Source organism: Zootoca vivipara, chromosome 4 (genome assembly GCF_965207765.1).
Source record: "Zootoca vivipara chromosome 4, rZooViv2.hap1.1, whole genome shotgun sequence".
Lineage (NCBI taxonomy): Eukaryota > Metazoa > Chordata > Lepidosauria > Squamata > Lacertidae > Zootoca > Zootoca vivipara.
The window spans coordinates 33,987,505-34,000,972 of record NC_142587.1 but is presented as its reverse complement, the minus strand read 5'-3'; the positions used below and the strand labels follow the sequence as shown (position 1 = coordinate 34,000,972).

At 41.2% G+C, this 13,468-nt stretch overlaps 1 protein-coding gene across 1 annotated transcript in view; it reads left to right on the top strand.

Moving 5' to 3' along the window:
- The window catches only part of PRKX (protein kinase cAMP-dependent X-linked catalytic subunit), a 68,040-nt gene that overhangs the window by 28,177 nt on the left and 26,395 nt on the right, over positions 1–13,468 (top strand). The window contains exons 2-3 of the mRNA XM_035114637.3: positions 6,179–6,347; positions 9,190–9,453. Coding sequence (XP_034970528.3) covers positions 6,179–6,347; positions 9,190–9,453 — 433 coding nt within the window. The remainder of the gene's footprint in view (positions 1–6,178; positions 6,348–9,189; positions 9,454–13,468) is intronic.

Sequence of the window (13,468 nt, the reverse complement as noted above, 5' to 3'; positions counted from 1 at the left end):
GCTACTGCTGTCAAATCAGTTTGCATTTAGAAGGCTTTTTCAGTATTTCATGACTTTTCATGGCTACAGTTTCCCCCTGTTTGGTTCTTGACAAGTGTGTTAAATAACTCTTTAGCAGTTCTGCATAGAGGGCTATACATTTGTGTGGTCCTGATTATATTATGGTTGCCACCCCACTTTCTTTGTGACACCCCATTTTCCTAGCTACCATCACAAAGCTAGACCCAAGGGCAACATTTTCTCCCTGGGACAAGGGCGTACCCACCATGGGGCAAGTTAGGGCAGCTGCCCTACTCTAGAAGCAGGGCTGGTGGGCAGAGGCGGAGCACAGCCCGGCGGAGCGCGAGTTCGCCATTCCCGCCACGCCACACCCTCCCTCCAGCTCCCCGGCGCGCCCTCAGGCAAGGCCAAGCGCGGCGGGGAACCAGGGAGCGCGGCGCGGTGGGCGGGAACGCCGAACTCGCGCTCCGCTGGGCTGGGCTCCACCTCCGCCCACCAGCCCTGCTTCTAGGGAGGGGCACAGCCCGGCGGAGCACGAGTTCGCTGTTCCCGCCCGCCGCGCTGCGCCCTCCCTCCAGCTCCCCGTCGCGCCCTCTGGCAAGGCCAAGCACGGCGGGGAACCAGAGAGTGTGGCGCGGCGGGCGGGAACGCTGAACTCGCGCTCCGCTGGGCTGGGCTCCGCCTCCGCCCACCAGCCCTGCTTCTAGGGAGGGGCACAGCCCAGCGGAGCGCGAGTTCGCCATTCCCACCCACTTTGTGGCCCCTCCCCTTCCGTGCCTTGGCCCCTCCCCTTGCCCCCCCTAGTTTTGATCCTGGGTACGCCCATGCCCTGGGACCTTAGATTGTACACCTCTGTTTTAAAGCATAATGACTTATTTATCGGGAGTATTTGGTATACAGTATAGACAACTGTTTTATCATGCATGCATTGTACCTCATTGAAAACCATTTAAAAAGTATATAACTGAGAGAAGCGAGCTAAAAAATTTAAGCATGCAGATTCATATAGCAAATCTATCTAAGTTGTAGTTACAGGTAGGTAGCCGTGTTGGTCTGAGTCGAAGCAAAATAAAAAAATTCCTTCAGTAGCACCTTAAAGACCAACTAAGTTTATATTTTGGTATGAGCTTTCGTGTGCATGCACACTTCTTCGTGTGCATGCACACTTCTTCTGAAGAAGTGTGCATGCACACGAAAGCTCATACCAAAATATAAACTTAGTTGGTCTTTAAGGTGCTACTGAAGGAATTTTTTTATTTTGCTATCTAAGTTGCATAGCAGGAAATCTTCACCTCAGGATCAGTCTGTGGTGAGATTCTGTTTAATCTTTTAAGTTGAAGAATCTTAATCAGAGTTATGATTTGACTTCATAGGGTGGAGCTTTCCACTTAGGGCTGAAAATGCCACAAGTGTTAAGCTCTTATCCATCCATCTGTGCAGCTTCACATAGATGTTCCCCCTCTATGTACTTGCATTATAGCTATGATTAACCAATGATGCTGTATTTTTAAGAATTAATATGTGGGTGTGGTGGAAGATGGATGTGCCTTTTTTAACCTTGACGTTTGCCTCAGAGAAGCTTCTGCTTTCAGCTTCTGTCCTCCTCATTAATTTGAACTACCTTATTTTAGAGAACAGGATTTTGATGTGCTTCAGAAGATTATAATCACTAGTTTAAATCTTGCATTCAGCATTAATACCTTAAAAAAAACTATTATAGATCTCACTCTGTGTAAGCATAAAAATACAGTATGACAAGTGTAAAACAAAGAAACTTCCTAATGAGGTAAACAATGGTGTAATAATTGGCTGCTGTATTCTCAGCTATCAAAATGAAGATGGCAAGACAGGAAGTACATTATATGACATCCTTTTGTGTTATAATGGGTGCTATAAGTATAGAATGCATCCATAATTTCCTATGAATTTATTTTCAAACCAAGACTTTTGTCCTCTGTCTATTCCATCTATTTTAGGGTTTTCAAAAGTGGTTGATATTGACTCCCTGGGGACAGTGGGACTGGGCAGGGGATGAAATGGGGGTGTTAAAAAGGGCATGGGGTAGAAAAGAAGTACAGTGGTCCCTCGACTTAGGAATGACTCAACATCCGTAGGTTTCGACTTACAAACGGGACAAATGGCCACACGCTTACAAATTTTTCTACATCCGAATGGAAACCGTTGGCAGCTTTAAATGCGGTTTCCTCGACATAATGAATTTTTCCGATTTTTTTTTTCCTTATGGGAAGCCGCATTTCGACTTACGAGCTTTTCGACCTACGAATGTGCATTCGGAACGGATTAAGTTCGCAAGTCGAGGGACCACTGTATAGTGTGAAAATTTAATTATGAACTTTGAGCCTTGGAAACAGAGAGCGTGGACATGTACAAAAGGAACCTCTGTCTACTATCTCATTAGGGAAAATGAAAAATACGGTATCATTATTTTCACTTGTTTTACTTCCATATATATGTGCATGTGTATGTATAAGTAATGAACCGTTAGAAAGGGTACTCGAGGAGGTCTATTATTGAATTATGAATTATAAGACTATGAATTGTTAAATCTTTTATTTTTTTATTTTTTTCTTCCTTTCATATACATATGTTTGATGAGGTTATATACAGTTGGAAATATGTTTATTACTTATTTTATTATTTTTCTGTTATGTTTGAAAATCTTAATAAAAATATTTTTTTTAAAAAAAAACACCCACATTTTTATTGGTGATTAATAAATGTTGATTATAGATACCATAGATAGATGGATAGATATTTCTTGACTATTTCATGTACATTCCTAATAATTTGGGTTGAGGTTGATGACAACTTTACAAGCTCATCAATGGGTCATTGAGTCTACGAAGTTTGGGAAGGCAGAACTAGGCTTTATTTCCGACACATTGCTACAATCCAAGAATAGAGATGGCAGTATTTATTTATTTTATTAAATTTTTAAACCACCCTTCATCCAAAAATCACAGGGCAGTTTACAGCATAAAAGTACAGAAATTTAAATGCAAAAGATGTTAACATAATAAAAACAAGCAAACAGAAAAACCAAAAGAACAATTCCACAAACACATTTAAGAGGCCATATGATTGTTTAATCAGTCAGAGGCCAGATTATGGAGGAACATTTTCTGCCTGGTGCCAGAACCAGGTGCTGAGTCATTTAATGTGATCATGTTTCTGCACAGAGCAGCTTGTCTGTGGTTCCACATAAAAGCGCCACTACATTGCTATTCGTATGAATCAAGGTTTACTCTACTCATAACTAGGAAACATACCACATTGTGATATGGAATCTCAAGTGCTTTTAAATTACAATGCTTAAATATTGCCTGCCATAGCTGCCAAGTTCTCCCTTTTTTTAAGGGAAATTCCATTATGCTGAATAGGCTTCCTCACGAGAAAAGGGAAAACTTGGCAGCTATGTTGCCTGCTTCGCTCCCAGTTTGGTTTTGTACCTCTTCAACTGATAACCTTATCCTTGGTATTAAGTGCTCTGTAGACAGCTAGCTTTTTTCAAATGGAATGCATCTCACTGCAGAAGCATGCCTCTTGAGTTTCTTAGCTAGCGAAAGATAGTTGTAGGCTGCTCCGTGTTTATAACAGTGTGCTGCTCATCTACTGGAATGCTTGCTAACTAAATCCAACTGCAGATTTTCTTTGTCTCTCTGTGTGTCTTTTTAATGCTGGTGTACAGAAGCTGTTCCATCTGCTCCTCCTTAAATTAATTGGATTTGTTGAGAGAATTGTGAAGAAAGTGACTAATAACCAAGGGATATTGTTCTGCAAGCGATACTGAGGGTGGATATCCAATCTATGGGCAATATATGTTTGACATGGAATATAAATGGTCTGAGGACTGTGAAGAGGGTTATGGCAGCTTGGCTCCCCAAATGTATTGTCTGCAGCGCCAATTTTCGGAAGCTGAAAATTGCGTCTGGACACACGCAGAAGCGATTTCCAGCGCCACGGTGCCCGTGTCCAAAATGTCTGCAGCGTCAGAAACAAATGTATTGTTCAGCTGCCACTAGGGCCAGAGGCTGTGGAAACCCTGGTCTGTGAGGGATTAACATCTGGCTGCTGGCCCATCTTGCAGCAATAAGAAGATAAGAAAAGCCTGCTGGATTAGCCAGTGGTCCATCTAGTCCAGCATCCTTTCCTCGCAACAGCCAACCAGATTCCTGTGTGAAGCTCACAAGCAGCACCTGAGCTCAGCAGCATACTTTCCACTGGTGGTTCCCAGCAGCTCATATTCAGAGACATGCTGCCTCCTTATTCAGAGACATGCTGCCTCCTTATTCAGAGACATGCTGCCTCCTTATTCAGAGACATGCTGCCTCCAACAGTGGAGGTATTTCCAGGCCAGGAGTTCCTGCTGCTGAGTGGCAGTTCGACTGGGAGGAAAGCTTTTACATGCATTTGCCCTGCATTACTAACAGTTGTGCTACTAGCTGTTTTCATTGTGTTTTTAGATATTTTGTAAGCTGCTGCAAGGACCTCTGTAAACAAGCAGGGTATGAATATTCCAGTGCACAATGTCCTGCAATGCTTTTTTCCATTTTACTTTCTCATATATATATATCAGACTCCACAAAATGTTTAATTCCAGATAAACAATATAAAATATATGCAATGTGCAACCTTACTCTGAGCAGCAATTTCTAGAGTGAGGGAGAAAACATAATGGTTGCATCTAGCTCTTCCCATTTCCGATCCCTCCCTGCTGCTGCAACACAGAAAGAGGAACACAAATTTTTGTGCAGACAAAGCCACCCTGTGTGCTTGTCAGTACAGTGGAACCTCGGTTTACAACTACCTCTGTTTATGAACGCCTCCGTTTACGAACGCCGCGGACCCGGAAGTGTTTACATCCAGGTGCCGCGGAGTCGGATGCGCAGATCACTTCTGCGCAGCTCACAGATGCGCAGAAGCGCTCTATCAGCGCTTTGCGCACGTGCAAAAGCATGCCTTCGGGGAGCAAATGCCTCTATTTATGAACGCCTCCATGGAATGGATTGCGTTCGTAAACCAAGTTTCCACTGTATGCTGATAACTAGCCTGACCAGAGAGAGAGAGTTAAAAAGCACTTCAGGTACCTCTTCTTAGTATGAACAGCAAGCAACAGAAATATGGTTGGATACATTCTGTCTATTATAGAGGTCTATAGCTCACAAACCCAGCATTTAAAATGCCCCAACATCTCCAAGGAGGACTAGGAATGAGTCCTGTCAAAAAACCTGAAGAGCTGCTACCAATAAGCGTAAATTGGGGCTATAGCCAACTTAGTCCCTTCCAGATGTTTTGGACTACATCAGCCCCAGTCAGTACAGCCAATAACCATGGGTGATGGGAGTTGTAGTCCACAACATCTGATGGTCTACTCCTGATGTGGATGCACCAGTGGTCCACCTTGGTATATGGTTGTGTGGCGTTTGCCCATTCCTGGGGAACTACAAATGTGCAGGAGTGGGGAAAGGGTTAATAAGAAGCAAGAGGCGGAGCTTAGGGGCTTTAAAAACCCAGTCCAGAGGCAGTTGTGTTGAGAGTGGGTTGGTGTGTGGGACTTGGTGGTGGTGAGGTAGAGTGGTGAGAGTGAGATTATGACAGAGTTAAGATCGAAAGTAATGTGTAACAGTGTAACTAATACCTGAAGCTTGCTAGTATTTAAAATAAACACTTGTTTCTTCATTGATCTTAAAATCCTGACTGTGACTCAGTGATTTACCAGGGGGGGTCCTGGTTGGTGGCAGTGGAGCAGTGGTGGCACAGGGTCAATAGTCTGTGAAAAGACCGGGGCCCCTGTGTGATCTCCATAGGTAGCTTTTTAGGTAACTGATATGCTCACATCCATTCACAAACCCAAAACCTAGGGAAGGGCAGTGAGCAGTAGTGGTATCTGAATGAAGGGCTTTAGCCACTGTTGATGGAGGGGGGGGGGTAAAGAGTTATTTGCCTTGATTTCTGTAGACGTGAGGTGGAGCGGACTGTTTAGCCTGTTCCCTGTTAAAATTGCCATGAAGTATTTAGAAGGGCCAAAGCTATGAAGGAATATATAATGTCTGCCACTTGCTTTTATATTGATTTGTTCCATTTATACATTCCTTATACATCTTAACTGCAAGATAATGTTCTTTGCAACTGACACATTTTGCTCTTTAATTTTCAGGGACAGGTACTTTTGGGCGGGTTCATCTGGTGAAAGAGAAATCGGCCAAATGCTACTTTGCATTGAAAGTAATGAGCATTCCAGATGTCATTCGACTAAAACAAGAACAGCATGTGCACAATGAAAAAGCGGTCTTGAAAGAAGTGAATCATCCATTTCTGATCAGATTGTAAGCTTTCTTCTCTCCCACTCCCCCCCCCTTATAGCTTTTGTGGCATAATGTTCAATTCTAGCATTCAATCCCTCGTCAGTTTGGATTAATTCAAAGTCTTTTGGGTGGCAAATGCTACACTTGTTCTATCCTTCTTTTGAAGAAATACTTTAAACAATATTGTGTTCATATTTTTAAGGGGGGGGGAATAATCTAGAAAAGCTAGGAAACAAAATGTGTTACGGAAAATGTATTTGATGGAGAACTGTTCCTTGGAGCATGCACAACATGATGTAGTAGTCGTGCCTGCCTGTTGTGTGTTTTATTCCACTTCTGTATGTTCCATTGTCTCTTTCCTAAGGCACACAAACTGCTCACAAACTGTACCAACAGCTGACGTGGTTAAACAAGCAAGCGAACAAAAACTATAGTAGGGGGGAAATATGCCAAAGCTGGTGACATATTAATGGAAGCTGCCACCCTTCAAATTAGGGTGATTCCTATAGCTATTAATGATGTGGTCTTGTATGCTAATTATTCAAATATGTCTACTACTACAGTGGTCCAGAGATCTCCCAATCATCTTGAACATATTTTGGTGGGGTGGGGGGTGAACAGAGTGCTGCAGAAAGAAGGGGGAATCAGTGCATTCGAGGCAGAATTTTATTTATCTCTCACAGTCTTTGATGCATCTCTGACAAATCATGAGCTCATTTTTGGCCATGCATCCCTATGTTCTTTCATATGTTTAATAGTGCAACCTAAGAGTTGTTGATAGCCTTCATTGGCAAAGAAAGGACTTTGGTTCTACCCCAACCCCAGAGGAAATGTGGCAGCAGTCGATGGAGGACTTTAATATTGACCATTGCACTTGCTGGTGGTACAGTGGATTTAACATGCCACTCTGTTTCCCTGCGTTTGAAAACTGCATGAAATATGATCCCTGTGTGTATGCTTGCTTGCTTGTTTTGAATATCTTGTGGTGTAAAGGGTGGAGTAATGCATGCAACCGGAAATGTCAGCATTTCACTGAAAACTGATAGGAATAGAAGGGGTGTGGGCACGTATTGCAAAAGTAATTTCGACATAGCAAAATCGCTTCTTGATAAGGCAAAAGGGTAGGAAGAGAATACAAAGCAAACCCAGTTAAAATGAAAGGTCCTGTCCAGTGTTCAAGTAAAGACTTCCAAGTTAATTAAACCAGGGGGAAATGAAGGCATTAATTCTGAGCTCACCACAACTAGTTTTTCACGACAACCTATTAAGCAATTATGGGTGAAAGAGTTTTGAAAGAGGTACAGTGGCAAGAGAAAACATAAAGCAGATAAGCGCCTGGTGATTGAAGAGTTATAGGATTGTTTCTAGTGGGCAGCTTTGTGCCAGCAGAAAGCACACCCACTAGGAACTTCAAGCAAACAGAACTCCTACCAGGTGGTGCATCCTGTTTTTACTAATTCCCTTTATAGCTGCTGCACCCCTGAAAAACTGTTCCTGAAGATTGAGAGACCATCAAACAACAGACTAGGGTAGACCACAAAGCGCTACCATAGGTTGGTAGGACCAGCAAAACCAAGTGTGTCCTACCTTGCGCTTTATGCTAGCAAAAAATTGATATAACCTGTATCGGGTGCAATGAACTTGTATCTGCTTGCTTTCTCTCCCCTCCCAGTATATAGCTTTTTATTTACATGTCAGTAAGTTTCCCAGGTTAAACTGCAGCAAGGATGAAAATTACTCCTTAATTAACAAAGTATAGAAATTCTTCAGGCCAGAAAAATAAAAATAAACAATCTTTTCTCACTGATCTACTCAGATGATCTACTACTAATAATAATCCATTTCCAAGTGTTTGCATAAAGCAGGCATCCCCAAACTGCGGCCCTACAGATGTTTTGGCCTACAACTCCCATGATCCCTAGCTAACAGGACCAGTGGTCAGGGATGATGGGAATTGTAGTCCAAAACATCTGGAGGGCCGAAGTTTTGGGATGCCTGGCATAAAGCCTCACAAAACAAATTTTGGGATGGCTCACACAAGAAGAATAAAAGCAAACCTAAAAACAGATACAGTAAAACAGATTGATAGGCTAATGTATACAGTATACACAACATAAAAACAAGTCACAAAAAAATTGGAACTAGAGCAGATTATAATGAAATGTTAGAGGAAAGAAATGTGCATTGTCTGGGTGTTGTGACTGAAATGCCCCTTCTGCTGTAGCTGCTGCTGTTACTGTTTTTTGTTTTTACTTTTGCTTTACTTTTATATGCAATTTATATGCCAAAATGGCTTATAAGCAGTATACAACAACATGATCAATTCCTTGGCAATGACACCTGAAGTATGGCCTCAGAATTCCTTAGCAGTCTGTTGCTTTTAGGTCTTCCCCCTGTTTATACGGGTGTGGCATTTCATTTGTGATGCCAAAATGCACAGACGATTAACCCATAGCTGTAATTCAACCCTGTCTAAACCAACTTAAAATATTCACAGAGCTGCCATTTGTGACGTTTCCCCCAAAATCCCCCAGCTGCTTTTTGCTGTGGCTGTGGGGAGCTTCTCTTCTGTTTTGAGCTGTGATGTATCCATCAACCCACAGGAGCTCCATGAGTCAATCGAGGTCTAGTGTCGGGACCTCCACAAATGCCGAAAATATCCTGAGGGGTTTCAGGCCTTGGGTGGCAGAACAGTTTCTCATGACCACGATGCTGAGATTGGGCTTCACTACATCTTCTGTTTTGAATATTGGAAGTTCTTCATTCATATTTCGGACCCGTATTAAAAATAATAATCATTTTATACTTTTCTGGCGAGTTGTTCTCTTAGTATTTTTTTAAACACGTATCTCTTTCATTGCAGATTTTGGACTTACCATGATGAACGCTTTCTATATATGCTGATGGAATATGTACCTGGGGGTGAACTTTTTAGTTATCTGCGCAACATGGGACGCTTTAATAACAGCACTGGACTGTTTTACTCTGCAGAGATTATTTGTGCAATAGAATATCTTCATTCAAAAGAAATTGTTTACAGAGACTTAAAGCCTGAAAATATTTTACTAGACAAAGAGGGGCATATAAAACTCACCGATTTTGGATTTGCTAAAAAGCTGGTTGATAGGTAAGCTGTTTTTTTTTTAACTGATATTTTATTTTACTTTATTATTTTGGGGGGTATGCAAGTATGGTGGGAAGAGGGCAGAGAATGAAATTTTGAACATGACTACTGTATTAACATTTTCAGTTTTCAGTCTGGTTAACTGCTATACATACATGCAACATACATTAATATATATGTATGTATATTTATTAAGAAGGTTTCACATAGCATGAGAAAGATAACAAAGTAGGCTCCAACAAACTTTCTGCGGCAGAGCATTCAGTAATCCGGGTACCACTAGATTAACATGTTTTGCAAATTCCCAGAGAGATTTTCTTAACTTTATTTTTTTTAAAATAAATAAATTATATACTACACTTTCTGCCAAAGGAGCCGAGATTAGTAAGCACATCTGTGATACAACAATTAAAATTAAGATGTATTTAAAAACATAAACATCTAAAAGCAATAAGCACAGTAAAGCATTAGATGTATGAGGTGTTGTTGTTGTTGTTGTTGTTGTTGTTATTCACATTTAAAGTTTTCTAGGCTTGCCCTCAAGCTCACATATCTTACCTGGCAATGCTGAATAGGCTCTTTCCCTACAATGTTAAAGAGCTGTTGGCACTCAGGGTACATATTTACTGTATTAAATAGAGCACTGGTTAGACTTAAGATGTTGGTATAAAAGACTTAAGATGTTGATATAAACTGGTACCTTCTCCTCATGTTGTGGAAATCAAGCCTTGGTTCTTGTTCTTGTTCTTATTATTGTTGTTCCTGAAAACCAAAAATGCTTCTATTCCCATCTAAAAACTTCTAATGCACAAGCCAAATATATTTGTACGTATATGAAAACAGCAATTATTGTAATTTGTGGGTGAATAAGAAGTAGTTTTGAACAAATGATGAGGGAATAGTAAAGGGAGACAAAAGAGGCTGCAGTACACAAGATAGGTGTTTTATTTTGTGCTTACAATTGACCTCCACAACTGTTTTATGTAACAGGGAAAAATATAAATATCTCTCTTGTGAAGGTTATCCTGAGACTCTCTCTCTCTCTCTCTCTCTCTCTCTCTCTCTCTCTCTCTCTCTCTCTCTCTCTCTCTCTCTGTGTGTGTGTGTGTGTGATCTCCACACTGTCCAGCTCACCTCTTGTGAGCACATGTGCTTTAATGTATACTTTCCCTTCACCCTAAAAATCTGTAGAAGAGCAGAAGCTCTCCCTGATGAAATGAATTGCTGTCTCCCAACCCCCTCTAAGCCTTCCTCTCCAGGTCAGGGTTGGGAGAAGGGGTGATGAGCTTGCCCTCACAATCATGTTGGGTCACAAATGTCTCAGATGCTTAGAGAAACATTGCAGAAGACCAGCACCTGTCTTCCCTTCCTTGGTGAGAAATATACAGGTTTGCTCTCCAGGCCCATCCATTAGCTTCTATGGATGCAGGTTAAAAATATTAATTGACCAACAATTTTTGCTAAAGCTTAGTGAAATTGGCTCACCTACCGGTAGTTAATTTAATACCTTAAATATGCAATCCTACAAACTACACATTTTTTTCAGCCTTGCTTCTTTCCCTGCTACTGAAATCAGTCAGGGTAAAGTGCTTTTTCTTATTCGTATTCTGGATAAGGCAGTGTGCATATGATTCCAGGTTTTCTCCTATCCAGACAATATGGTGCTTATCTTTGGCAGTAGCTTGCCCTAAAAACACGATATGAAATCTAGATGTTTTTCAGTCTGATTTGTTAGGCAAAAAAATGATATCTGACTCTTTAAATTTTTAACTAGCATTCTTTTTTTTACGGAGGAATGATTGGTATTGCCGTGCTAAGCTAGATGGAATGAGAAAGAAAAAGGTTTACATACTGCAAATTACTTTTTACATACTGGACAATCTTTTGGAGTTATTTGGGAAATATATGTTGCAACTGAGTGGTTTGATCTGTGTTCTCTTGTTTGTGTCTCTGAAGTTGGCCTTGCAACTGCAGAGAGTTTTAATGTTTGTTTTTAACTGTTGTGCAGAAGTCACAACTTGTCATCAGCTTCCTGGAATGTTTGCATTCGGATTTTCAAAGTATTTTGTATAAACATGGGGGGAAATCGCTGCACCTTCCATAGAAAATTGTGTTGGTGCTGGTTACAATATTACTTTTAGTAGTTGTGAGCAAATAATGCCTTCCTTAGGAAGTCAGTTTAACTGTTGACTCCAATGCATACCAAACAAGGCTTGTAAAATATCGTCAGGTTGCAGGTAGCCAGATTCTGAGTCAACTTGTACTCCAGAAATGAATGAAGATTGCCTCTACAGTGGTACCTCTACTTACGAATAACTCTGCTTATGAATGTTTCTACTTACGAATGGAGCTCCGTCCACCATCTTGGATGTGGATTTTTCCTACTTACGAATTTTTAGATAGGGTTGCTTCGACTTACGAATTTTTTCTCCCAGTGTTAGTGCATTCCTATGGGATTCGACTTACAATTTTTTTCAACTTACGAATGTGCGTTCGGAACGCATTAAATTCGTAAGTAGAGGCACCACTGTATATCCTAATGAGGAGGCAGCAAGCCTTCATAAGATAGATTTTTTAAAAAGTAAAATACTATCCTGGTATTAATCTACACCCAGATATACTTGAGGACAAGCATTGCTTACAAAAGGTCTGGTTAGAGATGGAGGATATGAAGCTGTTGGCTGTGATCCATCCAGAGTTGAGCATTTATAACCTTCCCCCCCCCCCAGTAAGAGTCCCTTTAATCAATGGGACTTACAAGGGCTTAATGTTTGGCTGGATCACAGCATTTGTGGGATGTTGACAATGCATGTATGCTGCTCAGTGTTAACCACATTCAAAATGGAAATATTCCATAACTCCTGTCCCATACTCTATAGGATGTTTTGTCTCCCATGTATGATCAGTGAGCTTAGAAGTATACGATCTGACAAGGGAAGATCTAAAGTGAAATACTGGGTGTTTTGTGGAACTCTTAAGTTTACTTGCAAATTTACCTTCAGTTCTTCTAGGAGAAGATGAGCATTACAGGCATACTTACCTAAAAAGCAGACTGCCCACCACTACTGGTCCTCTTCAGCAACATGAGGCTGCTGGAGAAAACTCTCATAAGACTACCCTGTCCTCACAGTGGCCAGCTGCATGCTTATGGGAAGCACAGTGGGAGAACCACAGTTCAGTAGTACTTGTGATTCCCAGAAAACTGGTATTCACAGGCATCGTTCATCCAACAGTGGAGGTGGAACATAGCCATCATGGCTAGTAGCTTTTGAAAACCTTGTTTATATATTTAAAAATACTTGCATACTGAGATTTCATTTTTTGGAAAAATCAAGGCAGTTTACAACAACTGTTATACAATTAAAAAAACCACACAAAGAGGATCACCAGATTACTATTATGGGAAAAGTTTTTCTCAATTTTCTGCATCAGCTTGCCAGTAGAGAAAAGTTTTCAGCCAAAGTTTGAAGGTTAATATGGAAAGTTGCTGCTGGATCTGTTTTGGAAGAGCATTCCACGAGAGTGGACCACTAGCATTGAAAGCTGGATTTTGTGTTGAGGTCAAATGAGCCTCACCAATTCAAGCAATGCTCCTACAATTGATCTCATTGATTCAGCTGGGATATAATGCCTATGCTCTATGTGCAAGGATTCTTCAGCAGCCCAAAATGTTATGCAAACTGCTACTTGAAAGCAGAAAGTTTGAAAATGACTTCTGTAGTTTTCAGTTTGAATGTCAATACACTCTTGATTGGAGACTATATTAAACTTTAGGTACAATGTGAAAGTTCCACACCTGTGGTTCACATTCTTGCCCACCCTCTCGCCAGAGTTGAGTGTTTCCATAGCCCTCTGGTGAGGGCAAGGAGAGGACCCCTGGTTTTCTACTGTAGCTTGGTGCTGGAAAAGGAACTTCCTGTGGAAGCACAAGGTCTGGCAGTGGAGCTAAATGGAAGGCTTGCTGTAAAACAACTGAAAATGAATCTATTTTAGTCCTATGTGATAAAGAGCCACCAAC